This window comes from Trachypithecus francoisi, unplaced genomic scaffold (genome assembly GCF_009764315.1).
Source record: "Trachypithecus francoisi isolate TF-2019V2 unplaced genomic scaffold, Tfra_2.0 Lachesis_group0, whole genome shotgun sequence".
In the NCBI taxonomy this organism is placed as follows: Eukaryota; Metazoa; Chordata; class Mammalia; order Primates; family Cercopithecidae; genus Trachypithecus; species Trachypithecus francoisi.
Genome location: NW_022681453.1, coordinates 185475039 through 185500271, shown reverse-complemented (window position 1 = coordinate 185500271; position 25233 = coordinate 185475039). Strand labels below are relative to the sequence as shown.

Sequence of the window (25233 nt, the reverse complement as noted above, 5' to 3'; positions counted from 1 at the left end):
CATCTAAACGTCATGCTTTTGATTTCTACCCACAACCTAGAGCACAATGCCAGGCTCACATGGGACCCTGTAAATGAGGTTCTGTATTGGTAACTGAATAGTGGATTTGTGCAACTGATACAGTTTGGATATTTGTCCCTGCCCACATCTTATGTTGAAATGTAATCCCCAGCGTTGGAGGTGGGGCCAGGCCAGAAGTGTCTGGGTCATGGGGGCAGATTCCTCCTGGCTTGGTGCTGTCCTGACAATAGTGAGTGAGTTCTCATAAAATCTAGTTGTGTGGCACCTCCCCCCCGCAACCCAACCCCCTTGCTGCTGCTTTCACCACGTGAGATGCCAGCTTTCCCTTTGCCTTCTGCCATGAGTAAAAGCTCCCTGAGGCTTCCCCAGAAGTGAAATCCTGGTGCCATGCTGCCTGTGTAGCCTGCAGAACTGTGAGCCAGTTCACCTCTTTTCTTTAGAAATTACTCCAGCTCAGCTATTTCTTTGTGGCAATGCAAGCATATCACCTACTGATATGGTAAGGTGATTTTTCAACACACCAACTGATATGTAAGGTGATTTTTCCATTTGCCTACACCTAATTTATATTTTCATTTTCTATCTCATAACAACCGAATTGTTTTCTGGGAGAAATTTAGTTAGAATATTGAATAGTGTTGTGAAAGGCCACTCTCTTAGTCCATTTTGTGCTGCTATAAGAGAACACTTCACACTGGGTAATTTATAATGAACATAAATGTATTGGTTCACGGTTCTGGAGGCTGGAAAGTTCAGGATCAAGGAACGAATCCAATCTCCCAGGAACAAGAACTCACTACCTTGAGAATGACAAGTTCTCACAGCCCCCTACTTCCTCTGCATAAGCACACATCACATTGTCTGTCACTTTCCTAGTCTGTAAAGCTACTTGAGGGCATCTTCTAGCGTTTTCCCTGCTGTATCTGCAGGCATCTAGCACAGTGCGTGGACATTCGGTAAGCATTTGTTGCAAGATAAATGAAAGAAACGTGCAGTTAACAACGGATATCATGCTGAGTTTGTGCCAAACAAGTCATTTGAAGAAGACCCGGATCAACCTTATGGGTTAGTAAAGGCCTGTAGAGAAGGTGGCCTTTGAGAAGGGTCAGGTTTCAATAGGATTAAGAAGCATTTCAGACTAAACCAAGTACTTGGAAGAGATAAAAGCAGTGGTGTCAGTCACCTGTCTAGAAGCCACAGTGCATGAACCTTGGTGGGGCTAAACATGATTATCGATCTTTTAACTTTTATTGAACGCCTGCACTTCCAGATTTCTAAGTGGGGCTCAGGAATTATAACAGATGTCCACAGCTCCATGGTCTTCCCTCTCCACAACAGGCAGACACTATTAGAAGTAAAAGCCACGTGCCCTCAAGAGGGCAAGGCAAGGCATCTTCAGATGTCTCTGCCCTTAAAGCACACGCGTTCTGCTCTGCGACGAAGCAGGACAAGGACAGGGATCTGCACGTCCGGAGGCCCGGACCTACGAAGATAGCGGGCTTGGGACCTTCGGTGGTCCCGCAGGGCTCCAGAGGTCCGCGCGCCGCTGCCCCGCCCTCATTGCTGAGCCTGCCAGGTAAGCGGCCCCAGCGCCGTGCCCGCGCGACCTCTACTCCTTCGGAGAGGGTCGCGCTCACATCTCAAGTGGGAGCAATGCACCGGGACAGGGACACCTCCTAGGCCATGCCTGTTCCAGTCCAGTTCTCCCTGAAAGTCCGGCTGGCTCATTACCTGCTTAAATAAAACCATATACGTGCAAAGCCTCCCCGCTGGCAGCGCGCCCCAGGACCGGAAGTGACGCGTTACGTGCCCGCGTATTCCTGCCGGCGTATTCCCGCCCTGCTTTTCGCTCGCCGTTCCGTGGCGGGAACTGAGGCCTGTGGGGATAGCGGTGATCGTAAGTCTCCTGGGCCCGTTATTCTCAGATTAGGGAACGGAACTAAGACTTTGAGACCATCTTGTCCTTTTTGTATTGCGGAAACCTCAGGAACTAGCCGGCGGCGGTGACCTGCACGAGAAGCCAGGCTGACTGGTAACTGGCTGGAAGAATTGCAAGCCCACTTCGCCTTCCCCACTCCTGCCCTTGATGCCCCTGTGAGGTCTTCCACGTCCTTCGGGGCCCCAGCCTAGCCGCCCTTTCATGCCCTGGCCGCGCCCTTTGGTGAAAGGGTGGTTCCGGACAGCATCCTGCAGACCCTGGCTTTGGGCTGTTAAATTAGTGTTTAACAGCCCGAGGCAGGGATAGACTAATCCAATGACGTTATAAAAACCTTGGCTGCCAATAGATATTAACAATTTATTTTATTTTATTGAGCATATCCCCATATGCCAAGCAAGGAACTATGTATTTGCATACATTATTTTATTTAACTCAGTTGTCCTATGGAATAGGCCTTACTTAGCTCCTTTAACAGAAAAGGAAACCGGGTGTCATAGATGGTAATTCATTCACCAAATATTATGGGGCATCTACCATGTACCAGGCACTGTTCTCGGCACCAGGGCTTGTAGCAATGAAAAAAAATAGAATTAACTGGGGATTTTTCAGGCAAGCTAATGATGCTTTTTATCCCTGAAAACACCCTGGAAGAATGTTTACCTGCATGTTAGAAATAGTTACCTTCTGGGTGGGATTTTGTATTACTTTTTAAAATCCCTCATGCTTTTCTGCATTGTTTTGATTTCTTCAAGTGAGTGTGTTATGAGAAAAACAGCTGTTTCTATTTTAACAACAGAGTCCCCCACCTTCCTTTCCCCACAGAAAGTCTCTGAAGGTAGGTAGGCATTGACTCTGCCATTAAAATAGGTCCCTGGCCAGGCGCGATGGCTCACACCTGTAATCCCAGCACTTTGGGAGGCCGGGGCAAGAGGATTACTTGAGCCCAGGAGTTCCAGACCAGCCTGGGCAAATGGTGAAACCCTGTCTCTACCAAAAATTTAAAAAATTAGCCGGGGATGGTGGCGCGCACCTGTTGTCCTAGCTAATGGGGAGGCTGAAGTGGGAAGATCACAGGAGCCTGGGATGTCGAGGCTGCAGTGAGCCATGATTGTGACACTGCACTCCATCCTAGGCAAAACAGTGAGACCCTGTCTCAAAAAAAAAACAACCACCAAAAAAGGCCTTTGAGTGAGTTCTGACAAGGAAAGGAGTGAAGGTTCTCATTTGTGGTGCAAGCACAGCACCTTTAATTGCTGAAGAGTCCATTTTAGGGTCTGAGCTAAAGCTAGGCCCATGACTGTGAAAGAAACCATGGAGGCCCATGTGGTTTGGTCATGAACGACATCATATTTATCAATGCTTTTGGAACCCATTAAACATTTTTGTGACATATGATCTTTGTTCTATAACTCCTGCACTATAAATAGATTCTAAGTTCCTTAAGGACTCTGACCACTTTTCTGTCCTCATAGCGCTCAGTACAGTGCAGTCAGAGTGTTCTAGGTCATGGGGTGATATCCTTTATTATGTAACACCTTTGCACAAGGCTAAGTGTGTTTTCAGGCTGTACTTTCTCATAATGGTTCTCCCCCTACCCCACTTTCCTATGGTGCTGATTCTCAAAATGGTTTTGATAAAAGCTTTTTTTTTTTTTTTTTTCTGTCTTGCACCTGACCAGGGTGAAGTAACCATGCAGGCATTTCTTAAAGGCACATCCATCAGTACTAAATCCCTGCTGACCAAGGATCGAGGAGTAGCTGCCACTGCGGGAAGTAGCGGAGAGAACAAGAAAGCCAAACCCGTTCCCTGGGTGGAAAAATAGTAAGAACACTTGTGTCTTTGTTAAAATAATTAATAAATTATCTCTTTAGCCAGTTCTGATCACTTTTCTTTTAAACTTATGGAGGAATACTGTGTTCTGTTTAGAAGTTGGCTTTGAAAAAAATCACCCGGTTATATAAGTCATAGAACCCTGGAACTGAAGTTACTTGAGAATAATCTAGTTTAATGTCCTTATTTTGTAGATAAACTGAGATCTCTACAAGCAGAGGCTGCCATTGTAGGGACTGGGATACAAAAGTGAAGAAAACAAGTTTCAGTAAACTGGCTATAAATACTTGGTCAGGAGTTCTACTTTTTTTTTTTGAGTTGGAGTCTCACTCTGTCACTCAGGCTGGAGTGCAATGGCACAATCTCTGGCTCAATGTAACCTCTGCCTCCCGAGTTCAAGCAGTTCTCCTGCCTCAGCCTCCTGAGTAGCTGGGATTACAGGCACCCACCACCATACTCGGCTATTTTTGTATTTTTAGTGGAGACAGGTTTTCACCATATTGGCCAGGCTGGTCTCAAACTCCTGACCTCATGATCCACCCACCTCAGCCTCCCAAAGTGCTGGGATTACAGGCTTGAGCCACCGTGCCCAGCCAGAAGTTCTACTTAAATCCAAATATGTAATCTGTTCCCCGTTTTCATTACAATAGGTGGAGATTATTACTATTATTACTATTTTTGAGATGGAGTCTCACTCTGTTGCCCAGGCTGGAGTGCAGTGGCATGATCTTGACTCACTGCAACCTCTGCCTCCTGGGTTCAGGCGATTATCCTGCCTCAGCCTCCCGAGTAGCTGGGATTACAGGTGCCCACCACCACACCTGGCTAATTTTTTGTATTTTTAGTAGAGAGGGGGTTTCAGCCAGCCCTGGAAATTCAGTTTTGGTTAGCTCATACATTTTTGTCTAAACAACACTTGGATGGGCATTTAAATTGTCAGTCACCACCTAGGTGGCTTACGTCTGTAATCCTGTAATCCCAGCAGTTTGGGAGGCCAAGGTGGGAGGATCACTTGAGGCTAGGAGTTCCAGACCAGCCTGGCCAACATGGTGAAACCCCCTCTCTACTAAAAAAAGAAAAAACAAAAATTAGCCAGGTGTGTTGGCAGGCACCTGTAATCCCAGCTACCTAGGAGGCTGAGGCACGAGAATCACTTGAACCTGGGAGGCAGAAATTGCAGTGAGCTGAGATCACGCCACTGCATTCCAGCCTGGGTGACAGAGCAAGACTCTGTCTAAAATAAATAAATAATGTCAGTCATCTAAGTGATACTACCACAAGTAATTGTAACTATTGGTTGAATGTAGCCTCAGTAATTACCAATGTTTACAGATTATTTATAGGCCGAGTAATGCCCTCATATGTTTTTTGTGTCTTTGTTTTTTTTGTTTGTTTTTCCTTGAGACTGATTCTCGCTTTGTCACCCAGGCTGGAGTGCAGTGGCATGATCTCAGCTCACCTCTGCCTCCCGGGTTCAAGTGATTCTCCTGCCTCAACCTCCTGAGTAGCTGGGATTACAGACATGCGCCACCACACTGAGCTAATTTTTGTATTTTTAGTAGAGATGAGGTTTTACCATGTTGGTCAGGCTGGTCTTCAACTCCTGACCTCAGGTGATCTGCCTGCCTTGGCCTCCCAAAGTGCTGGGATTACAGGCGTGAGCTACGTATGCATCCAACCAATACTAATGCTTTCTAAGCAGGTGTTCACTTTAATTTTTTTTTTTTTTTTGAGATGAAGTTTTGCTCTTGTTGCCCAGGTTGGAGTGCAGTGATACGATCTCGGCTCACTGCAACCTCTGCGTCTGGGGTTCAAGCGATTCTCCTGCCTCAGCCTCCCAAGTAACTGGGATTACAGGCATGCGCCACCATGCCCAGCTAATTTTGTATTTTTAGTAGAGACAGAATTTCTCCATGTTGGTCAGTCTGATCTCGAACTCCTGACCTCAGGTGATCCACCTGCTTCAGCCTCACTAAGTGTTGATATTACAAGTGTGAGCCACCACACCCAGCCCCATTTTAATTTCTTTTATTATTTTTTTTTTTGAGGCGGAGTCTCTCTCTGTCGCCCAGGCTGGAGTGCAGTGGCGCAGTCTCGGCTCACTGCAAGCTCCGCCTCCTGGGTTCACATCATTCTCCTGCCTCAGCCTCCTGAGTAGCTGGAACTACAAGCGCCTGCCACCACGCCAGGCTAATTTTTTTTTTTTTTTTTTGAGACAGAGTCTTGCTGTGTCACCCAGGCTGGAGTGCAGTGGCGCGATCTCAGCTCACTGCAAGCTCTGGTTCCTGCGTTCACACCATTCTCCTCCCTCAGCCTCCCCAGTAGCTGGGACAACAGGCACCTGCCACCACGCCTGGCTAATTTTTTGTATTTTTTAGTAGAGACGAAGTTTCTCCACGTTAGCCAGGATGGTCTCGATCTCCTGACCTCGTGATCCACCCGCCTTGGCCTCCCAAAGTGCTGGGATTATAGGCGTGAGCCGCCGTGCCCGGCCTGGCCCAGCTAATTTTTTATATTTTTAGTAGAGATAGGGTTTCACCGTGTTAGCCAGGATGGTCTTGATCCCCCACTTTAATTTCTAATTAGTGTTTGTAGTGTATAAAATAAAATCCTTTTGCTTAATTTTTGTGGATATAACAGAGTCAAGCAATGCAGATAGGAAGTAAAACATTACTTCACTCTTTCAGGATGTGTTTGCTTATGGTAAAAACAAATGGGGTTTCCACCTATTTCCAATTCTGAAAAAGTTTCTCATTTCATTGCTGATGTTTGAGAATTGTCATTGGTATTTTAGTAGAAGGAACACTTGAGAGTTTTCTGTGGTTACTATAATATACTAAATAACCTCTTTCCTCCTCCCCACCCTGCAAGTCGCCCAAAATGTGTGGATGAAGTTGCTTTCCAGGAAGAAGTGGTTGCAGTGCTGAAAAAGTCTTTAGAAGGAGCCGATGTGAGTTGCAAATGGTGTTTAATGTCACTGGGATATTTAAGACTTAATTTATTCACCCTCTTTCTTCCTTTGTAACTTCTAGCCTTCATTAAATATCATGCTCTATGTACAGTAGGTCCTTGATAACTATGATACTTAGTACATATGATAATTAGTACAATGATAATTAGTTCAAATATTTATTGAGCATCTCCTATTTAATCTTACATAGCAGTGTTACACAGTATTCAAGTAAAAGTCATAGTAATTAAGACAGGCTATGAAACATAGACATAAAACATAGAACAAGATGAACTGTGCCCCTTTTTCATGGGTTTTTATTGGTAAGAGGGAATAAACAAGTAAACCAATAAATAATTCTAGGTAGTAATATGTGCTATAAAGAAGAGCCAGAGATACCTCTAAAGTATAATTGCTTACTAACTTTAGGATTTGGATTGACCTATAATACAAAAAAACCCAGAGCTTTGAATTCTGCTTATAGCACTCTCTTCTCTGATATGGGGTGGGGGATAAAATATCCATGAATGATTTGCATTGTAAATTATTCTGAGATAAGATAAACCCATGTGGAGAACTAGCAACTTAAAGTTGTGTTACAATGAATGCCCAAAGTACTTCAACAGCTCAGTAAAGTGGTGAAGTGGGATGTAGTTTTTGCTTTAGTTTCAAGATTTGCTTCCTTCCTCTCAATCTGGCTGCTTTTAATTAGAGGTTCTTTTGGGTTTTGCTGCCATCATTCTCTTGCTGAAATTATATCACTACAGTACACATTTTGAAAGAAGTTAAATTTATAAAACTATTTAGAATCTTTTTCTTTACCAGTATGTGTTTTGATTTGATTCGTATACTCATACCTTTTTGGCCGGGCACAGTGGCTCACACCTGTAATTCCAGCGCTTTGGGAGGCTGAGATGGGAAGATCACTTGGGGTCAGGAGTTCGAGACCAGCCTGGCCAACATGGTGAAACCCCATCTCTACCAAAAATTAGAAAAAGTAGCCAGGCGTGGTGTTACACACCTGTAGTCCCAGCTACTCAGGAGGCTAAAGCGGGAGAATCACTTGAAACTGGGAGGCGGAGGTTGCAGTGAGCCAAGATTATGCCACTGTACTCCAGCCTGAGTGACAGAGTGAGACTCTGGTCTCAAAAATAAATAAATAAATAATAAAAAATAAATAACACAAATACTCTTATACCTTTTAATTCTATAATAGCATGCCATTTTATTTTTTGATATATTCTGCTTGTATATCTTGGTAACAGTATATACCATTTTAATTGCAGTTGCGTAGTAATTACACAGATTGCAGGATAATACCTAAGTTAATTACTAGTATCTTCAGCAAATGTAGTGAGATTAAGATCCAGGTCTTTTTTTCTTTTTTTTCAATTGAGACAGAGTCTTGATCTGTCACCCAGGCTGGAGTGCAGTGGTGTAGTATCAACTCACTGCAACCTCTGCTCCCAGGCTCAAGTGATCCTCCCACCTCAGCCTCCCAAGTAGCTGGGACTATAGGCATGCACCACCACACACAGCTCATTTTTGTATTTTTTTTTTTTTTTTTTTTTTTTGAGACGGAGTCTTGCTCTGCCACCCAGGCTGGAGTGCAGTGGCCGGCTCTCAGCTCACTGCAAGCTCCGCCTCCCGGGTTCACGCCATTCTCCTGTCTCAGCCTCCCGAGTAGCTGGGACTACAGGCGCCCGCCTCGTCGCCCGGCTAGTTTTTTGTATTTTTTAGTAGAGACGGGGTTTCACCGTATTAGCCAGGATGGTCTCGATCTCCTGACCTCGTGATCCGCCCATCTCGGCCTCCCAAAGTGCTGGGATTACAGGCTTGAGCCACCGCGCCCGGCCCATTTTTGTATTTTTAATAGAGACAGTGTTTAGCCATGTCAAGTGACCTGCCCACTTTGGCCTCCTAAAATGCTGGGATTACAGGTGTGAGTCATCCTGCCCAGCCTAAGATCTAGTTCTTGACTTTATGCCATGTAATTTATGAGGCTGAAGTAAGAACTTCGGTTTAATATTTTGTACATCTTTTCAGACTAACTTTTGTAAAGAGGTGAAATAGTTTTTTTAATTCAAAAGAGTAAAGGAAAACAATTCATTCAATTTACTTTGAAAGGTTTTACTGTAGTCCCAGCTACTTGGGAGGCTGAGGCAGGAGAATGGCGTGAACCCGGGAGGCGGAGCTTGCAGTGAGCCGAGATGGTGCCACTGCACTCCAGCCTGAGCAACAGAGCAAGACTCGTCTCAAAAAAAAAAGAAAGAAAAGAAAAAGAAAGGTTTTAAAGAATTATAAGAAGATAATTTTTTCAGAAATTGATTTTCTTTTAAGAACTGGTATTCCACATACAGTTCTTGAATGTACTATATATATTAGACTAGTGTATAATGTAAGGTTTAATAAGTTTACCATGTTTCAAAGAATTTAAATTATTTTATCTGATAGTTAACCTGGATGAATCATGACATTGTTAAGGGATGCACAGATCAAAATAATAGTTGCAGACCTTAATTACTAAGAAGACTAGGAGGTTTTAAATTATGAATCTCATAGTTTGTACTATCAGCTATATGTTATGAATGTAACAGTGATAGTCTTCTAATTAACATATTTGTCTATGTATTGGTTTATTCATTCATTTGGCCAACATTGACTACTGTAGTAGATGCTAGGATACAGATGTGAATAGAACAAATAAGTGTCTTGGTCTTTTAATGAAGTAGGCAGGCATTTTACAATTAAGCCCCACAGTTAAATAACAATAAACCAACGCAAAATGCAACAAAGACTAATGAGATAATAGGAGAGACCTACTTTAGACTGAATGGTTTCTGATTTGTAATGCATTAGGAGTTGGCCAGGCAGAAAGAAGAGGATCAGACTCCAGGTCATGGGAACAACGTATGTTAGGGCCAGAAAGTGCCAAGCTGTTAGAGGCCATTGTAAGCTGGAGCCTGGAAGGTGAAGGGGGTGACAGGCAGATCATGGAAGTCCTTTAGGCCATGGTAAAAAGCTGAGGGTTTTTTTGTTTGTTTTTGTTTTTCTAAGTGGAATAGTTTTAAGTAGCAAGCAGAGTGGTATCTGATTTAGGTGGAGAATGAATGGACAGGAAGAGGGCGGGTTAGGCAAGAGTGGAAACAAACTCTAATGCCTAGTTTCCTGTGTACAGTGATTTCCTTCCGTGAAAGAACATACTGAAGAATGTACAGTTTCATAGCAGAGCTCATTAGAATTTAGTTGACTTACTGATTTTCACCTTAGATCAATCGACTGCTTGATAGGAACCAAACTAGCTAGATATAAGGTATAAAAGAAGGTAGCTAGTTATTTAATCTTATCCTTTCCTCTTCTAATGAATTGTCCCTGATACATGCAAGCATCCTTACAGAGTACATAATCATGATGTGGGACAGTGCCTAGCACTTAATGTATGTCTAGTTTTGTATTTTTTGTTAATATTTCTGTTCTTGGTACTTCTGCTCGTTCAAAGCCCTAATTATGTCTTTTTTAGTCCTTTTTCCTCAGTTTTGGCCAAATCCCATTACTCTTTTGGTCTGCTTCCCCTTTGAAGCCACTGACATTTTGTATAATATAAAATCTTACCTAATCTTGAGCATAGAGGTGGGATAGGAAACTGAGATTCCCTTTAGAAATAAAAGGTTTCTCATTCCAGCTTTGAAAATTTAACCTAAGTGGATTAGCTATAGAGCAAGCATAAATATTGGTCCAGCTTAAGAGATTAAAAAGACACTTGGGGAAAAAAGTGGTAGTATATGAAAAAGCAGGATTTAGATCTGTCAATACTATGATGTCAGTTATATTAAGAAATCTTTAAACTTAGAAGTTATGTGCCCTATTAGAGAAGTCATTGCACTGTTCCACAGACAGTTTTTTCAATCTTCCTTTTCATCTATTTGTGCCAGAATACCATTTATTAAAAATAAATTTACTTTCTACAGCTTCCTAATCTCTTGTTTTATGGACCACCTGGAACTGGAAAAACATCCACTATTTTGGCAGCAGCTAGAGAACTCTTTGGGTATGTTGAAATCAGTCTGTTTTTTTAAAAGATTTGACACCAAAATTCTCTGATACTGCTTTTTTTTCCTCTAAAAATTTGCACTTCGTTTTCTGTAGGACAGTTTTCTTTCTATTTCCGATTTTTAAAAATCCCATGAGCCCATTTTGTTCCTCCCTTGCTCCCCTGAAGAAACCAGCTTGCCTGCATCTTCTGTAACCTTCATTCTGCATCTTATTCACGTGTTTGAATGTACTACAACACTGGGAGCCTATGATTTTTTCCATCCCTTTCTTTAAATTTTCGGTTATAATTTTGGAGTCCAGAGGGTCCAACTTAATGTCCAATTGTGCTGATAGTTTTATAACCCTCTTAGTGATTGTGTTTACATCTGTATGGCTGTGTGATAGAATCTGCTGTTTCTGATGGTACTATTTGCACCATCCATTCTTGAGTCCTGCTCTAGACTTCCTAGGCTGTGACTCTGGAGTGGCCAGGCCAGCTCCTTGCCTCAGGTCTCCTGAGCATAAGTGGTAGTTGATGTAGTATGATTCCAGGTACACCAGAAAATCTTCCTGTGAGTCACCTTCTTAGGTTCCTCTTCCTAGATTGACCATCTTGGCTTAACCAGCCATTCTAGAGGAGCCCTTTACCTAGAGTTAAAAGATGTGTAGTGGGCTGGGTCTGATATACATGAAACATGCACCAACATAACAAAGGCTGTCTTGAGTTTTTCCAGAATTAATATTAGACATACAACTGATAGAAATATCTGAAATCCTACATATGAAAATAGGCCAGGCACAGTGGCTCACATCTGTAATCCCAGCACTTTGGGAGGCCAAGGCGGGTGAATCACCTGGGGTGAGGAGTTCGAATCCAGCCTGGCCAACATGGTGAAACCCCATCTCTACTAAAAATACAAAAATTTGCCAGGCATGGTGGCATGCGCCTGTAGTCCCAGCTACTCAGGAGGCTGAGGCAGGAGAATCGCTTGAACCTGGGAGGTGGAGGTTGCAGTGAGCCGAGATCATGCCACTGCACTCCAGCCTGGGTGACAGAGTGAGACTCGGTCTCAAAAAAAAAAAAAAAAAAAGATGCCACTGAAATCACCAAATGTGTAAGGATTATTAGTTATGTCAAAATGTAAAAGACAAACGGAGAAGCTGCTATGTGTCTAATATTTTATTTGATAGCAACTTTTGATGCTCAGTAAAATTATAAAAGAACTTTTTTGATTATTCTACAACTCAATCAGATAGAACCAATCTGAATCAGCCTTAACAGTTGTTTATTATTAGTTAGAGTAGGTCAGACCAGATTATACAACTTTTTCTATATTCTTTGTAAAATAATGTTTGTCTTTAAAGAACTTACTTTAACAGTTAATTTCGTATTTAATATTGTGGTTTTAAAATAGAAAATAGATGCATGTAAATGTTTATGTCCATAAGCATGCTTAGGATACCATGCTGATTAGGAAAAATAGAGATGAAACTAAATCACAACTCTTGTTTTTTATTTAAAAATGTGTGTGTGTTTGTGTGTGTGTAAAAGACTAGAGGGAAGTTTCAAAACAGTGCTTTGACAGTGTGCCTTTTTTTTTTCTTTTGATTTTTCAGATTTCGCTACAGTAAGCATATATTACTTTTAGTAATTTTTATTAAAACTCACTTTAAAAACCTGCTCATGTTTTAATCCATTTATTTTCCTTAATCTAGTAAGTTTCCTTATAGCAAACTACCCTATGGAATTTATTTATTTATTTGTTTGTTTGTTTATTTACTTATTTTTGAGACAGTGTCTTGTTCTGTTGCCCAGGCTGGAGTGCAGTGGTGCGATCTTGGCTCACTGCAATCTCTGCATCCCGCGTTCAAGTGATTCTTCTGCCTCAACCTCCTGAGTAGCTGGGACTGCAGGCGCCTGTCACCATGCCCAGCTCATTTTTGTATTTTTAGTAGAAACAGGGTTTCACCATGTTGGTCAGGCTGGTCTCGAACTCCTGACCTCATGATCCACCTGCTTCGGCCTCCCAAAGTGCTGGGATTACAGGCATGAGCCACTACACCCATCCGGAAATAATTTAAAATGTGCTATATTCTAACATTGTTTAAAATTACAACATTTAAAACTAGATTCTAACAATAGAAGAATGTTAAGTAAATGATGGTACAGTCACAGGATGGAATATCATACGACTGTTAAAATGTTATTTACAGTGGTTTTGATAATGTGCTGAGATACTTATTATACATGCGAAGTGGAAAATCGATTTAGAATTTTATATGTGGGGCCAGGTGTGGTGCCTCACACCTGTAATCCCAACATTTTGGGAGGCCAAGGTGGAAGGATCACTTGAGACCAGCATGGCAACATAATGAGTCCCTGCCTCTACAAAAAGTAAACAAAATTAGCCAGGTGTGATGGCATGTGCCTATAGTCCCAGCTAGTTGGGAGGCTAAGGTGGGAGGATCACTTGAGCCCAGGAGTTCAAGGCTGCAGTGAGCCATCATCATGCCACTGTTCTCCAGCCTGGGTGACAGAGCAAGACCTTGTGTCCAAAAAAATAAAAAGAAAAGAAATTGTATATTTTATGTAATAATGTCTACATTTTTTTAAATGCATGGAAAAAGCCAAAATGGTAACTGCAGCACTCTGCCGAGAGAGAATACAAAAGTGAGTGTGTGCCTTCTATCCATATTGTTTACTAAGTGGATTTCAAACATCTGCAAAGTGTGCAAATGTTAAAATGTGATTTAAGCCTACTTGTGCTCTATGTTTCATATTTGTTTCATTTTGAGATAGACCTGAACTTTTCCGATTAAGAGTTCTTGAGTTAAATGCATCTGATGAACGTGGAATACAAGTAGTTCGAGAGAAAGTGAAAAATTTTGCTCAGTTAACTGTGTCGGGAAGTCGTTCAGAGTAAGTAAATGTGCCCTCCCTTCTCCTTAGCATGTATTATTTTAAATATGTGTTTCTGCCATTGCTCCTCAGCCTTTTGGCTAAGATCAAGTGTATTTCTGCCAAATTGTCAACTCCCTTTTCATGTTAGAAGACTATCCTGCCTGAGGTAAACTGATTTAATCAACTATTTATGCTCCTTAGGTGGCAAAGGTCCAGGATTACATTAGTGGTACCTAAACATATATGTAAAATTTACATGAGCACATTTTAAAATTTATGAAAGTGAATGACTGATTTTTGATATCCACCTTGAATTGATGGTGCAGTCAGTCACAACCTCTATAGCACCTAATTTATTTTTATGTGAAATGAAGACTGGGAGGTGGACTAAAAGACTCTGAGATCCCTTCTACCATTAATACTTGAAATCTGTTTTCTTGGTATAATTTTCATATAATTATGTTAATGCCACTTTTGGTGGGAGAAAAATTTTAATGGCAGATTACCAAAAATCAGTGTGCAGAAGGTAGTAACTCACAAAATGGGAGAAAATACAAATCATATATCTAAAAAGTACTTATGTCTAGAACATATGAAGAACTTTAAAAACTCAGTAATAAAAACAAATAACCCAATTAAAAAATGGGCAAAGGATCTGCGTAGACATTTCTCCAAAGAATATATGCATGCCTAATAAGCACATGAGAAGATGCTCATCAACATCATTATCCATTTGGGAAATGAAAATCAAAACCACACTGAAATACCATGTAACTCCCACTAGGATGGCTATGATAAAAAAAATACAGAAAATAACAAGCATTGACAAGGATGTGGAGAAATGGTAAACCTCCTACATTGCTGTTTGGAATGTAAAATGGTGCAGCCTCTTGGAAAACATATCTGCTCAAAAACATACACAAATGGTCATAGCAGCATTATTCCTAACAGCCAAAACATGGAGACAACCCAAATGTCCAGCTGATTAATGGATGAATAAATGTGGCATATCCGTTTGCCATAGTATTTGACAGTACAAAGGAATGAAGCAAACACATGCTACAACATGGATGAACCTTTAAAATATGTTAAGTGAAAGAAGTCAGCCACAGAAGACTGCATATTATATGGTTCCATTCATATAATGTCCAGAATAGGCAAATCTATAGAGACGAAAGTAGACTAATGATTGCCTAGAGCTGGGAAAGACTGGGGGAAGAAGAGTGACTCCTAATAGGTACAAAGTTTCTTTTAGTGATAAAAATGTTCTAAAATTAGATTGTGGTAGTAGTTGCACAACTTCGTGAATATACAGAAAAACACTGAATTGTACATTTTAAATGGGTGAATTGTACGGTATGTATATTTCAACAAAGCTGTTAAAACCAAGATACATATTAATGTTCAACTCTTACGTGTTTCTCTGAATCAGTGGGAAGCCGTGTCCACCTTTTAAGATTGTGATTCTGGATGAAGCAGATTCTATGACCTCAGCTGCTCAGGCGGCTTTAAGACGTACCATGGAGAAGGAGTCTAAAACCACCCGATTCTGTCTTATCTGTAACTATGTCAGTCGGTATGTATATTGCCCTGAAGACAGATGCTAGGCAGCCTCATTTTCATAACCCAATTAGGGAAAGGAAATTTAGAATTTTCAAGGCTACGTTAATTTTTCCCCCATCCAATCTTGATTTGTTCTTGATAAAAATGAGTTCTTTTGGGGAAATTCTTTCTTTAGACACCAACTTGGTTTTTTCTCATCTTCCACAGAATAATTGAACCTCTGACCTCTAGATGTTCAAAATTCCGCTTCAAGCCTCTGTCAGATAAAATTCAACAGCAGCGATTACTAGACATTGCTGAGAAGGAAAATGTCAAAATTAGTGATGAGGTAATTACTAATTATTACAATTATTAGAGTTACTAATTCCTTCGATGAATGCATATAAAGAGACCCTGAAAGATTTAAATATGTGTTGCCTCAACCCTGATGCCAGTTCTTCAGACAAACTTAAGCTAAAGGGGCAACAATTGAAATGTGTAAGAATTACAAGGTTTAGCTTTTCTATTACTTTTTGAGTTAATTACTTTTAATATATCAAAGACCCAAAACTGAGGTGGATTTCATACATATAATGCAAATTCTGCAATATAAATCTCTGCATGCTGACAAGATTTTAGTCTTCTAGCTCATACTTCAGTACTTCCCTAAAATTGATAGAAACATAAGGCCCTTATTAATTATAACAGAATTTAACCATAATTTGAATTTGCTTTATGTGAGCAAGAAAATGGGATAAATATGGAACATTTTTTCATCTCTGCAAATTTATTTCAGAAGCAAGACATCTCTATCCTTCCATTGTACGCGGCCCCTAGACTGATCATATTTTATTCCAAAACACAAATGTTTTTTCTCATTAACTCTAGACTAAAACATAGGGTTTTTCACTTTTATTAAACATTTTAAAATTAAAGTCATAAATCCTTAATTGGCCATCATAGGTTAAAAACAACTCTTTTGTCTTCAGGGAATAGCTTATCTTGTTAAAGTGTCAGAGGGAGACTTAAGAAAAGCCATTACATTTCTTCAAAGCGCTACTCGATTAACAGGTGGAAAGGAGATCACAGAGAGAGTGATCACAGACATTGCTGGGGTAAGAGTACTGGATATTCCAAATTTCTTTTTAGTTGGCTTTTCTGTGGCTTTTAGGAAATTTTCATCCAAGAAATACTGAATGTTTAGCAAGTGCCAAGTACTGCACTAGGCAGTATAAGGGAATAACCTGGGAGTATCAGAGTGTTTCAGGTGAGGAGATAACAGTGACTTTTCAATTTGTCAGGCATGTAATAGACATTTCAGGAAAGAAAAGGACACTTTCAGTTCTTAGATTTGCTTTTTTTTTTGAGACGGAATCTTGATCTGTCGCCCAGGCTGGAGTGCAGTGATGCAACACTAGCTCACTGCAACCTCTGCCTCCCACCTCACCCTCCCAAGTAGCTGGGATTACAGGCACCTGCCACCATGCCCAGCTAATTTTTGTATTTTTAATAGAGACGGGGTTTCACGATGTTGGTTGGCCAGGCTGGTCTTGAATTCCTGACCTCAGGTGATCTGCCCCCCTTAGCCTTACAAATTGCTGGGATTACAGGTGGGAGCCACAGTGCCCAACCTTCAGTTTTTAGATTTTTTTAAGAGATGCCTTTGGCAGTTACATCAGTTTTAGCAGATGTTCTTATACATGAAAACTATTTTGCCAGTTGTGTAGAAAGAAAAGGCATACCCAACTTACAGTAATAATGGAGTACCCCGTCTTTGGATACTCCCATGTCAAAACTCACCACAGAATCACTACTACTTAAAAACTTTTGTTTCTATGGCATTTTTCATCCTCTTAAATTTTCTGGATATTGTGGACTTTTTAAAACAATCTCATTAGTGGCATCTTTACATGGATTTTTAGAGAAAGGGCACTTCCCCTTAAAAGAAATCAGTCTGTTGGGCTGATCTTGGCCACTAGTCTTCATCCACTGACCAGAACAAGCTATAACCCATGTGTGCCCAAACTTGGGCTTTAAAAGCACAACCGTTAGCACCTTGGTTACTTTAGTGGTGACTGGAGTTACTCTGGCTCATGTTCTCCCAAAGCCTTCCCAACTTTACAGGGTTATCACATTAGCTAAGTATGGAACTTTACGTGTGGAACAGAAAGGACTGGGGGGAGTCTATGTGTTAGTCTCACCTAGAAACATCTTTAATACCAAACATTCAATTACCTAGGTAATACCAGCTGAGAAAATTGATGGAGTATTTGCTGCCTGTCAGAGTGGCTCTTTTGACAAACTAGAAGCTGTGGTCAAGGTAAAGTCAGCTTACTAACTTTGGGGAAAGGAGTATTAAGTGATCATACCAAAGTTTTTTTTTTATAGGACTTAATAGATGAAGGTCATGCAGCAACTCAGCTCGTCAGTCAACTCCATGATGTGGTTGTAGAGAATAACTTATCTGATAAACAGAAGTCCATTATTACAGAAAAACTTGCCGTAAGTAGGTACTTTGCACATGTCAATGAAACATTTAACTACCTGAAGGATGCTAATTTCTTCAATTTTTCTTGTAGGAAGTTGACAAATGCCTAGCAGATGGTGCTGATGAACATTTGCAACTCATCAGCCTTTGCGCAACTGTGATGCAGCAGTTATCTCAGAATTGTTAAAAAGTGAATATATTTTGATGTGGGGTTTTGTAAATAAGGGGGTTGTAATAAAAATGACCAAAAGCACCTTTAAAGTGAATATACAATTTATTTAACATTCAAACTTCATTAAGACATGTGCAATATGGCAATTTTACTGGGGATTAAACCCTACCTAGGATGATTGCTTGCTGGGGCTTAGCAACAGGGTCCAGTTCACACTTAGCACTAATTAAATACTTTATTGAATAAATACAATACCAAACAAAATGCATTCAAATGCTTTCTAAAAAAATTTTAAAGGCCTTTCTACTCAGGCTAATGACAAACACAATAAAGGCAGATATGCTAGTTTAACATAATTGGCTGATTTTATACAGCACTTATATCTTTTAGTCCACAAGTATATTATTAAATGATAGAGAACATCTAATACAACCATTTCTACAGAACTAGGAAATAAATTTCTAAGAAAGAAAGATTTTACAGACCCCATCTTTTATACCCACCCCAACAGTCTAACTCTAAAGAGGATAAAGCCAATGACTTTCCTCACAAGAGCTCACGACTAATGTCGCTTTGCTATCAAAATCTGTATTTCTGATCCGTTATGAGCATTGAGACAAGATTCAAATATTCCCAAAGAAAGAAGCACAATGCACGTTGTGATCGCCTATTCAGCAACAGCGAGCACTGCATCCAAACTCTCATCCCAGGAATTAAATAAGGTCAGCCACATTCATGGGCATCTCCTCCACTGTAGTATTGTAGAAAGTCTCAATGTCACGAAGAATCCTCTTGTCTTCTTCAGTAACAAAGTTTATAGCCACACCTTTCCTCCCAAATCGACCCCCTCTGCCAATTCTGTATAAGAAAAAAACAATCAGAATGTTACTTCTCACATAATTTATGAACTACTGAACATGACGATCCACTTGTTAACCATCAGCTGCTGTTTACTTATCAAGGTTATAGTTCGTGCTTCTAACTGGAGCACTAGCTGCTAATGCATATCTAGAGAAAAAAATCTTCCTTTGCAGTTAGTGCCAAAAGGATTCAAGGCTTGTCTGGCTGCAAAATGAGATTTTTATCAGGCATCTTGAGCATTATTATAAAGCAGATGACAGTATTGTGTTTGGGGTAGTGAAATTAAAGCCCATACCAAAGTGGGCCAGCCAAGAGCAGGTGTCAGCCTGGGACAGATGTAAACACCAGGAATAAAAGAGCAGTTATGTAATCCATTTCGACGCACTTCTGGAACTGTAAACTGTAAACAAATGCTGCAAAGGTTAACTATTTTCTAAAACTTACTTTTTTCCAGTGGGAAAACAAATATTTGGTATGGTAACCCAAACTTATCACTGCTTTTTTGCTCAGTTTCACACGTTGTAACTCAAATTACTCAAAACGTGTTTAACCGCCAAACAGCTACCTTCATGTTAGAAACCAGACAATACAAACCACCTAGTAAGAAAGGTTCCCTAACAGAAATACTGATACAAAAAATGCCTCAGCTGGAGCAACTTAAAATAAATAATCATGACAAAAGAAAAACAAATATAAATACCGACTCGCTCTTTATTCAAACAGTGTGCTGTTTCGCTTATGATTCCACGTCCTAAATTACGTCAACGCCGTTTCTGAGTGCCATCTCGTCATCAACTGCTGCTATCGACTCCTGTATTTTTTAAAAAGTCTTTTTTTACATCACATAACAAAGTACGATTCAATTTATTTAGGGATAAAGCCACTATAACTAAACCAGGGTTCACTCAAATTGCTACCAGGCGACACCAAGAAAATCCCAACTATGGAAAAAATCAAGAAAAAGCACATGGACACAAGAACATCACTAAAAGCTCAAGCATAAGCTAAGACCAACAATTGCGGGGGGGAAAAAAACCTATGCCCACAATCTGAGCAATGTTTACAAGTTTTCCCACTTTGTTCTCATCAGCCTTCCCCTAGTACAAATTTAATTACATCATCTTACTGAGCACTACTGACTTTACTGACTCTATTCCTTGATTTGATGTTACCTTTCATACAAATCACAGTAGAAAAACGTATCAATTTTTTTCAATACAGCCAAGATGCTGGCTTCTTCTCACCTGTGAATATAGTTTTCACGATTGGTAGGTAGATCATAATTTATAACCAAAGACACTTGTTGCACATCAATCCCACGAGCCTGAAACACAATGGCATATGTTAAAAATTCTAATTCAAAAAACTTGATACCTGTCATGTAGGCCACAAAATAGTAGCGAACTATACTAAGTGGTATAGCCCACTGTGGAGTGTGGTCCTTTTACTCTTCCAAATAGCCCAAGTTGGCAAAGGTTACTTAAAAACCTTCCCCCTAAAAAGCTAACTTTTGGTAGATTTTTAAAAAGTATTAAGAGACTTACCAACAAGTCAGTAGTGATCAGAACACGACTTGACCCTGACCGGAATTCCCTCATGATAACATCTCTCTCCTTCTGGTCCATGTCACCATGCTGCAAATTAATAAACCTTAATTCAAGAATCACCAGTCAGGTCAGTATTTAATTTTAATCAACATGTATGAGACCAAGCGTCCCTGGCTGCTACAGGAAAATAGCAGACAGGTATAGTTAAGAAACAACTTTATTTTGAGCAGGCGGAACGACAACACAGCACTTAGCAGCTATATTGTAGTCTGAATCCTGCTTTTAGTGGAAATCCAGACATTTTAGAACACCTCTTACCAGAGCAGAAACTGTGAAGTCTCTGGCATGCATTTTCTCAGTCAGCCAGTCCACCTTGCGCCTTGTATTGAGAAAAATAACAGCTTGCGTAATGGTCAGTGTCTCGTACAAGTCACAAAGTGTATCCAACTTCCATTCCTATAATGTTTAGAAAAAAACAGACATTTAGCTTTCCCAACTTTCTTCAGTTAAAAATTCATTCTGGGCCAGGCACAGTGCTTATGCCCATAATCCCAGCACTTCGGGATCCCAACACTTGAGCCCAGGAGTTCCAACCAGAGTTTCAAGATAGTGAAACCCTGTCTCTACCCAAAATACCAAAATGGCCCCTCTTAGCCAGTCTCATGACCCGGTCTCAAAACGTAAAACTTACAAAAATTAACTTCATTCTGTTAGGTCTAATGAGATATTGCACCAAATCTTAAGACAAAGGACATTGGACATTAAGAAAGAGGTCCACCCCAGTCTTTACAATCTAGTGCTGTTACTTTTCTTCTTGTGTGTACTCTGCTAGCATCATTGCAAAAACCAAGACATAGTCCTAGTGTCTGCAATTTTAGCACAGTGCTTATACAAGAAGGTAAAATAATGTCTAACAATCAGTTACCTCTCTCTCAACATTAATATAAAACTGTTTGATTCCTTCAAGGGTCAATTCTTCCTTTTTCACCAGAATTCGAATTGGATCTCTCATGAATTTTTTGGTCACTTCCAACACATCAGTTGGCATCGTGGCAGAAAGCAACACAACCTTAAAAACAGAAAATTATGTTGTAGCACAACTTACACAGTAATACCCAAGGGAAAATGTTTGAAGCCAAGCGTCTCTGTCTTACTACGGAGTGGAGTTAGACAGAGATAGTTATGCATCAAGTGCTTTAAGCAGGGGGAACGACAATAGAACACGTCAGTTGTATTGTAACAGTACCTGCATTAAACCCCATCTCTACCTTTAAGAGGGGAGTGAAGTAATGCTTACCTGAATACTTGTGTTTAGTTTTTGGAAAATCTCATAGATTTGATCCTTAAACCCACGGCTCAACATTTCATCTGCTTCATCCAAAACAAACATTTTGATCCATTTTGGAGCTGTTAGAAACGAATTCATACTGTCATTTCTAGATCTACTCAGTAATATGACTTTTCAACTGTAACAGTAAAAAAAAAAAAAAAAAAAAAACTCTTTTAAAGACAATACTTACAAAGATATCTTCTGTTTAACATATCAAAAACTCTCCCAGGTGTACCAACAACAATATGTGGTGCTTCGGCCTGCAGTTTTTGCATTTCATTTCGAACATTTGTTCCACCAATGCAGGCATGACAAGTTGCTCCCATATAGTCTCCAAGTGCCAGAATTACCTTTTGGATCTAAAAACCAAGCCTTAATTATTATCCCAAAGAACTCCAGGATCAATGACTACTTTTTAAAGCATACTGGCAAATTTAAACTGGTCTGCCAACAGCTTTTATGCATGCACAGCACAGAACTACTTCCAAGCTTAAAACGCAGACTGACCTAACTGCTTCAAGGTAAAACTCCCTTAATTTCTTCTGCCTTGTCAAACTTGGGATGCTGCTGCCCCACGCATCAGCTAGACAATTCAAGAATAACATTTCCTACATTATTCTTCACTGTGTGTAGGGAGTACATAGTGAAATATATGTTCTGTAATTACAGCTAGGGCAAATAATTTTTTCCCCAGAGGATATTGTGCCTTATATAATCTTGACCTCAATAAAGCCTACAGCTTTATTAGGAAGGTTTACTTCAAAGCCAATATAGCAGTGAGCTTTGAAAACATAGCATGCAACAGATGCATCACAAACTACGGAGACAGTCAAATGGTAACATGTCACTGCAGTTTTCATGTTGCACAACTGCATTCAAACTTAAAAAATGGGGACAGATCTAGTACATCCAAGAGAGTGCTTCGGATTCTCAATCTATTAGTATACAACCCTACAAACTATACCTGCATACCCAGTTCTTTTAAAGCTTTCAACAAAAACTCCCTGCATGCATGGATAATCAAAAGGAAGGATCTGGTAGGACCAATTTATACTAAGTTTTAAATTCTTCACAGTTGTGAAACCTGAAACCTATGCAACACGCAAGCAGTTTTTTTGAACTACACTATCAATACCTGTTGAGCCAGTTCTCTGGTGGGGGCCAATACTAGTGCTTGGGTCTCCTTGAACTCAATCTCCAACTGTTGCAGGATGGAAATAGCAAATGTGGCTGTCTTGCCAGTACCTGACTGAGCTTGAGCAATCACATCATACCCTAAAAAAAGTAGGATACATATTTACCGATCCCACATCAAATTGTCACTTCTACTTCACACCATGTATTCCATTTGGAACATGAATTATGCCCAAATAGTAAGTGATCAGCAATGAGTATTCTCTTCATTTCAGGTCAGTCCCGAAAGATGATTGCCATCATTTCACTTTAAGGAATACAAAGAGGTGCTAGTCCCCCAGAGGTTACTTTCCCTTTTAGGGTCCATGACTATGTAGAACAATAAAGTCATTTCCTAAAAATGTCAGTTTCTTTTACCTTTAATACAGGGAATAATAGCTCTCTGCTGAATAGCGGAAGGCTTCTCAAAACCGTAAGCATAGATGCCACGAAGAAGAGACTCCTTTAAATTCATATCATCAAAGTTATCAACAATCTCATTCCAGTTGCTCTGTAAGTTAGAAAAAATAATGCACGCATGAATGAGATGAACACACTCACCTTTTCAAAGCTTCAAGATCCACAACCGTTTCTTACCTCGATGACACCATCGGGGTCCATTCCCTCTGGGCCGCCATGTTCTCTGCTGACAAGAATACTGCAGTCAGACATCCCTTCCAAGCCACCTTAACTGCATCTTAAAGGGATAGCCCTTCGCAACCCGTCTCAGCACGTCAGCCTCCCCTGCACAAGTTAAAGCAGCAGCTACAGGACGAATATCACGCTGCAAGCGCCTTCCCTAAAGGTTGGGGGCTGCGGATGTCCGGAAAGGCAGCCCCCAGGCCCCAGGGCATGCCGATCCCGTTTCGGCGGCGGAGCGTCTCGCGAGAGCTCGGGGCGACGAGCTCCGCCCCCAACAATGCGCAAGCCGGGTGATTGACGCGGGCGGAGCGGCCTGGCAAAAGCGATGCCAACGGTTCGCCGGCAGCCGTGCCGGTCCGGTCCCATCGCCTCCGCGCCGTGGCCGAGTGGAGACCGCTGCCTCCAACCCTTCCCTAACTGAAACCAAGGACCCCCAACTCCTGTGGTTAACCGAAAATAAAGCTTCGGGTCCTGGTTACACTGTACCGAACGCGGACAGCGCCACGGCTGTTTACTGCATGTTTCCCGTGCTCTACACTGGGAGAAGCAGCAGCCAAAATTCCGTAATTGTCTTATGGAGGAGAAACGCCCTTTAGCCACTGCTTTCGCACCATCGTCCTGTCTCCTCACAATCCGGGCCCTACCCATCATGGAAGCTTCTGGAAGGGCACAGGGGTGCTGTACCCTAAGGAAACATACACTAAGTTGGAGTTTTTGCCTCCATGCCATCCACTATACTCTCTCCTGGCGCCCTACGACCTTCACTACGGACCGCGACCGCCTACAGAGCGCCATACCTGTTATAATCCGCGGAGCCACCAGACATGATCCGGAAAACCACTCAGCGCCCGACTGAAAAGACAGCAGCGCCCCGCCACCCGTTTTTTATAGGCTCGTGGCCGGAACCCGTTTCTTGCGGAGGAATTTTCTCGCCGTGCTTCGGTCAGCCACAAAATTGTGATCCTGGGGTCGTTACCTCGGATAAAATCCTAATCAAGTCGGTTGGAAAATCCAAATGTGGTAATTTCTCGATATTATAGGGTCGCTGGAAATCCTAGGGCCCGGGGTTGGGTTGGGACTCTTTACCTTGCGGCGGAAGAATATCGCTGCAGCGTTAGTCAAACACCTCTTTCCCCGCCCGCCCTGCTCCTACGGGGTTTCCGCGTCCCTGACGCAGAGGCGGGCCGGGGGAGTGGAGCCGGAGCCGGAGGCGGAAGCCGGAGACGCTGCTCGCCGGGCGTCTGGGGCTTCCTGCGTGCGAGGGGTCCCGACTCGCGGCTCGCTGCCGGCGCTCAGGTGCGGGAGGGGAACTCGGTTATTCCACTTGCTCCCACCGCTGTTTAATTTGACAGTGAAGACCTGCCTGACATTTAGCCTGACCATTAACATCCATTCAGATCTTGGAAACGTAAAATTCCTGCTAGGGAAAATGTCGGCCACCCAGCGAGTCCCGGAAAGTTTGGTTTACCGGTACATTTTGCAGCGAGAAAAAAAAAATGGAGTGTCATTTGCGGTGTCTCTGAAGTAGCCAATTCTATTCTCATATCGTTTCCGGTCTCTCGCTTTCTCTTTAAAAGAGTGTTACAGATTTTAACCTAACAGGTGTGAGGAATGCCTGAAAAAAATGATAAAGTTTTGCATAATGGATAGAAGCTAAGGAGCAGTAATTTTCCGTGGAACGCACGAATTTAAATGGGCGCTTTGGCAGATACAGCTCTGTGCCGCTTTGGGACTACATCGGTTTTGATTCCATCTATATTGGTCATTTTTTAAAGGCTTTGAGCTTTGCTAATATATAGTGAAA

At 41.3% G+C, this 25233-nt stretch overlaps 2 protein-coding genes and 5 non-coding genes across 15 annotated transcripts; 1 reads left to right on the top strand and 6 right to left on the bottom strand.

The window, feature by feature from the left end:
- Positions 1 to 1454: 1454 nt before the first annotated feature.
- On the top strand, positions 1455 to 18116 carry RFC4 (replication factor C subunit 4). 5 transcript variants are annotated; one of them, XM_033213003.1, is made up of 11 exons: positions 1455 to 1597; positions 3639 to 3781; positions 6662 to 6740; positions 10709 to 10788; positions 13573 to 13692; positions 15107 to 15250; positions 15445 to 15565; positions 16206 to 16331; positions 17456 to 17536; positions 17605 to 17718; positions 17796 to 17965. In XM_033213003.1, exons 2-11 carry the CDS (start codon positions 3651 to 3653, stop codon positions 17889 to 17891), a joined length of 1092 nt encoding a protein of 363 aa, XP_033068894.1. In that variant the 5' UTR covers positions 1455 to 1597; positions 3639 to 3650; the 3' UTR covers positions 17892 to 17965. The 5 variants fall into 5 exon arrangements, with proteins under 5 accessions (XP_033068894.1, XP_033068896.1, XP_033068897.1 ...); XM_033213005.1 differs by lacking the exon at positions 1455 to 1597 and adding an exon at positions 1650 to 1918; XM_033213002.1 differs by lacking the exon at positions 1455 to 1597 and adding an exon at positions 1840 to 2053.
- On the bottom strand, positions 17960 to 24364 carry EIF4A2 (eukaryotic translation initiation factor 4A2). Of its 5 annotated transcripts, none has more exons than XR_004437409.1 (12): positions 24227 to 24327; positions 23385 to 23433; positions 23166 to 23298; positions 22750 to 22889; positions 21805 to 21973; positions 21582 to 21691; positions 21210 to 21353; positions 20603 to 20740; positions 20282 to 20371; positions 19982 to 20061; positions 19438 to 19548; positions 17960 to 18734 (listed from the first exon to the last, which is right to left on the bottom strand). XR_004437409.1 is itself a non-coding variant. In XM_033213000.1 (11 exons), exons 1-11 carry the CDS (start codon positions 24253 to 24255, stop codon positions 18590 to 18592), a joined length of 1224 nt encoding a protein of 407 aa, XP_033068891.1. In that variant the 5' UTR covers positions 24256 to 24364; the 3' UTR covers positions 17960 to 18589. The 5 variants fall into 5 exon arrangements, 3 of the variants coding, with proteins under 3 accessions (XP_033068891.1, XP_033068890.1, XP_033068892.1); XR_004437410.1 differs by having other exon boundaries at positions 19442 to 19548; XM_033213000.1 differs by lacking the exon at positions 19438 to 19548 and having other exon boundaries at positions 23385 to 23430; positions 24227 to 24364.
- Positions 20116 to 20254, bottom strand: LOC117084691. Its single transcript, XR_004437596.1, has one exon. It is a non-coding gene; the product is annotated as a small nucleolar RNA SNORA4 (small nucleolar RNA).
- On the bottom strand, positions 20435 to 20566 carry LOC117084674. The gene has a single exon (XR_004437581.1). It is a non-coding gene; the product is annotated as a small nucleolar RNA SNORA63 (small nucleolar RNA).
- LOC117084748 lies at positions 21007 to 21184 on the bottom strand. Its single transcript, XR_004437647.1, has one exon. It is a non-coding gene; the product is annotated as a small nucleolar RNA SNORA81 (small nucleolar RNA).
- LOC117084675 lies at positions 21410 to 21536 on the bottom strand. The gene has a single exon (XR_004437582.1). It is a non-coding gene; the product is annotated as a small nucleolar RNA SNORA63 (small nucleolar RNA).
- Positions 22990 to 23058, bottom strand: LOC117084752. Its single transcript, XR_004437651.1, has one exon. It is a non-coding gene; the product is annotated as a small nucleolar RNA SNORD2 (small nucleolar RNA).
- Positions 24365 to 25233: the final 869 nt, after the last annotated feature.

Excerpts from the sequence above, each read along its gene's own strand:
- EIF4A2 (XM_033212999.1), bottom strand. The coding sequence starts at position 24,255 with ATGTCTGGTGGCTCCGCGGATTATAACAG. Across the intron at positions 23,434-24,226 it reads GGCTCCGCGGATTATAACAG|CAGAGAACATGGCGGCCCAG; the intron begins GTATGGCGCTCT and ends TATTCTTGTCAG. Across the intron at positions 20,372-20,602 it reads ACTTCACAGTTTCTGCTCTG|CATGGTGACATGGACCAGAA; the intron begins GTAAGAGGTGTT and ends ATTAATTTGCAG.
- RFC4 (XM_033213003.1), top strand. The coding sequence starts at position 3,651 with ATGCAGGCATTTCTTAAAGGCACATCCATCAGTACTAAATCCCTGCTG. Across the intron at positions 17,537-17,604 it reads AACTAGAAGCTGTGGTCAAG|GACTTAATAGATGAAGGTCA; the intron begins GTAAAGTCAGCT and ends TTTTTTTTATAG. Across the intron at positions 17,719-17,795 it reads TTATTACAGAAAAACTTGCC|GAAGTTGACAAATGCCTAGC; the intron begins GTAAGTAGGTAC and ends TTTTTCTTGTAG.